Below are 3,352 nucleotides of genomic sequence, written 5' to 3' on the forward strand. Positions count from 1 at the left end.
TTGAACATGACCATGTTTTTATATTATAAGTTGTTTTTACTGTAGCACAAATATTCAAAATGGCCATGTTTTATAAAAAAAAAAAGCGCATTGTGTTGTTTAAAAAAAAAAAAAACCCTGATAAGATCTGTTGCCACGTTTTTGACTTTTGTATTTGCAACAATAAATTTTTCTGTTGACATTATGTAAATGTTGTGTGCGTATTGTCTTATTGAGCCACTGTAAGCTATTATTAATAATAGTAATAACCTTATACATAGCTGCACAGAATTCAAACAGCATGTAAACAGCATTCAAATTCAAGACATCCACTTCTGAAAGATGAAACGCCACAAAACAAGCATTTGGATTTCTTAGCCTAAAATAATCTTCATTTTGCGGTTTGATAAACTGATGCCAAATAGGGTGCATCATATATTTTAAGTCGTTTCAATCATCTGACAGGTAACTTGTACATCCTTGTTCTGACCACTAGGGGCAGCAGAATCCATCTAAGTTTATATGAAGACATGTATGTCACATTTTCTGTAATAAATACAGCACACAAACATACTTAAAAAGGTTTTATTGAGTTGCATGAGTCATGGCGATTGCTTAGAAAGGATATTATGAAAACACATTTATGGCTTTTGCAGGATAGAGTGAAAACAAAAATCAGATAGCACCTTATATAAACATTTTACAGATATATTAACAACTTCATCATAAATTCTTTTGTAAACATACCAAACTAATATAAAATATTCCTGACAATTACAACAAAGTAAATAACAAAGGTTATAACGGCAGGCAAATCAGGGAACTACGATAGTAACACAAACTACTTATAAAAAATAAAACAAAAGATTTTGTGACAAATCAAGAATGACATGCGTATAAGATTGAGGATGACTACAAAGTTCATTTATCTCTACAAAAATTTTACACAGGCCTGGAAAGACTGTTGGATGTCAAAGCATATATGCTTGGGAATGTTTCTAATTAGTCTTTTGTTGTGGTCGTTTCGTAAAAAAACAGCTATTGAGGTCAACACAGATTAGAAAAGATTGTACTTTTTAAACTACTAACCTATGGCTTTTTGAGCAACCACTTGAAAATGAAAAGTTTTTTTTGCCTGTAATCCATTTCGCAGGATTAGCATCGTCAAACGCATGCAATGCATCTTGACTTGAATTGCACCAAAATGCTTTGGGCTGAAGAAATACGACGGGTTTGTGGGGAAAAAAATCTGGGGAAAAAAAAAAATTGTGGGGAAACCTGGCCCACAGGAGGTTAATTTCTAACAGCTGTGGAAAGATGCGTAAGGCAGAGTCAGCATTATTACATCAACATTAAGAAATCGTCAGCCACCTTTTCAAAATTCGCATGGAACGTTGATGATTTTTCTCTCATGTCTAGTCAGAGCCAAACTGGGATAAAGAAATCCTGGGTTTAAGTTTAAGCTTTGTTCACTGATTGTAAGCAGGGTGATCTAACAATACACAGTTCAAAGTTAGATCACGAGTCACAAGTTTCTTTAAATTGTTGCAAAACAAAAGGTAGCATACACAAAAAAACAAGTCATGGCCAGATCTGGAGAACAAACTAACCTAGAGACACACAGCGAGACACGTACACACAAAGTCAGGCACAGAACATGTTTGAACAAAACTTAAAAGGAGTAACCAATAAAAGGTGGTCTTGTCTTACCACACTATTCAAAGAAAATAAATAAATAAACGTAAATAATAATTCACCGCGGAACACTGTAGCTCTGTCTTATATGGATCGCTCTTACTGTATGTTGCTGCTACAAGTTTTTTTTTTTTCTTTAAACAATGAATCAAAAGTCTACGGCTGATGCAGTTTTACACAGATGCGTTTTTATTTTTTATTTTTATGAAATATGCATATTAAATTAATTGAAAATCACATATATTAACATTCACTTTCCAATAACTTTACACAAATGTTACCAAAGAGTGTGTGCACTGATGTTGCATGAGAACCAGAACATTCTGTGAGATTGAAAACTGGAAGACTGTAGCGATGAGCACGGATTCGTCCTTGAAACGTAATTTAAAGATAATAGGAGTCGAACGTCACTACCTTTTGCTACCACTTGAAACAGAGAACACGAATGAGATGATATAATGGGCTAAAATGACACCACCACAAACACACTGTAAAAAGTCCTTCTTGCAACCATCAGGATAGAAACGTGGGTATTTCGTGGGTAACGTGTGGCGTGGGATTTTTTTCGGTCCAAAAAAAATGGGTTATCTCGTAAGTATCCACCTTTGAAAAATATCTGAAGGTTGTACCTGGTTATCATTCAGTTCCTTTTGAAAACACTTCAGCCTTGACTACCACACGAGGACAGGCTGTCATAGAGGGAATCGCTCAGGGACTCGGGGGTCTCCAGGACCTGGGGATGGCTTGGAGACAGGCCGTCGTCAGGTCTCTCTCTCACCAACTCCAAACTGGTGTCCCTCACCATGTCTGGGTTAGCGGGAATGCGGCTTTTGCCTCTACGTGCCTGACTGGGTTGAGGAAGACTTCTCGGGTCTCCCTCACAGCTTGCTACCGAATCACAAGTCTTGTTGCGCTGAGGGTAAAACAGGCCCAAAAAAATGGTGAATGAGACTGAACAGTGCATGATAATATAATACATGACAACATGAATTATTTAATTAATCATAATAATACTTTATTACAGTCTGTATGTGGCTATTAAAAGGTCTATTTAAGTCAATTAGAATTCTATCTGCTGTGTTACCTGTTATGGCTGACAACCAATGAATGATGGTTTTAAACTCTTATTTGTATTTTCGATAAATACATTACAAGTGCTAGAAGTGAATTTAGGCCCAACAACATTATAATGTACAGTATTAAAAACTGATAATCATTTTGAAATTTGCTAAATTACATTAGCTGTTATTGTTACTCAATTTAAAGGTTAACTTGCAGTGAACTTTAGATGATGGCAAAGGTAATCGAAATGCAATAAAGTAAACCTGATGCTGAACGTTACCATGTGTACACTAACAGAAATACACATCGTTCAAAAGTTTAGGGCCATTTTTTTTAAATAAAATAATACTTTTACACTATTATAAGGAGGCTCTAAATTGATCTAAAGTGACGGTAAAGACATTTTTGAATAAATGCTGTTCTTTTGAACTTTCGATTCATCAAAGAATGAAAAAAATGTAGTACGGTTTCCACAAAAATGATAAAAATTGTTGATAATCGAATAAATGTTGAGCATAAAATCTGAATATTAGAATGATTTCTAAAGGATCAAGTGACACTGAAGAATGAAGCAATGCCCGCCCACCCCCCCCAAAAAAAAGAAATAAAAAAGCAT

At 35.1% G+C, this 3,352-nt stretch overlaps 1 protein-coding gene across 5 annotated transcripts in view; it reads right to left on the reverse strand.

Moving 5' to 3' along the window:
- Window positions 1-911: 911 nt before the first annotated feature.
- LOC107673071 (nck-associated protein 5-like) overlaps window positions 912-3,352 on the reverse strand; it is a 36,330-nt gene continuing 33,889 nt past the window's right edge. For all 5 annotated transcript variants that reach the window (XM_016466512.1, XM_016466513.1, XM_016466509.1 and 2 more), the window contains exon 12: window positions 912-2,587. In XM_016466512.1, coding sequence (XP_016321998.1) covers window positions 2,336-2,587 — 252 coding nt within the window. In that variant the 3' untranslated portion in view covers window positions 912-2,335. The remainder of the gene's footprint in view (window positions 2,588-3,352) is intronic.

The sequence above is a fragment of the Sinocyclocheilus anshuiensis genome, unplaced genomic scaffold (assembly GCF_001515605.1).
Source record: "Sinocyclocheilus anshuiensis isolate Anshui unplaced genomic scaffold, SAMN03320099.WGS_v1.1 scaffold364, whole genome shotgun sequence".
NCBI lineage: Eukaryota > Metazoa > Chordata > Actinopteri > Cypriniformes > Cyprinidae > Sinocyclocheilus > Sinocyclocheilus anshuiensis.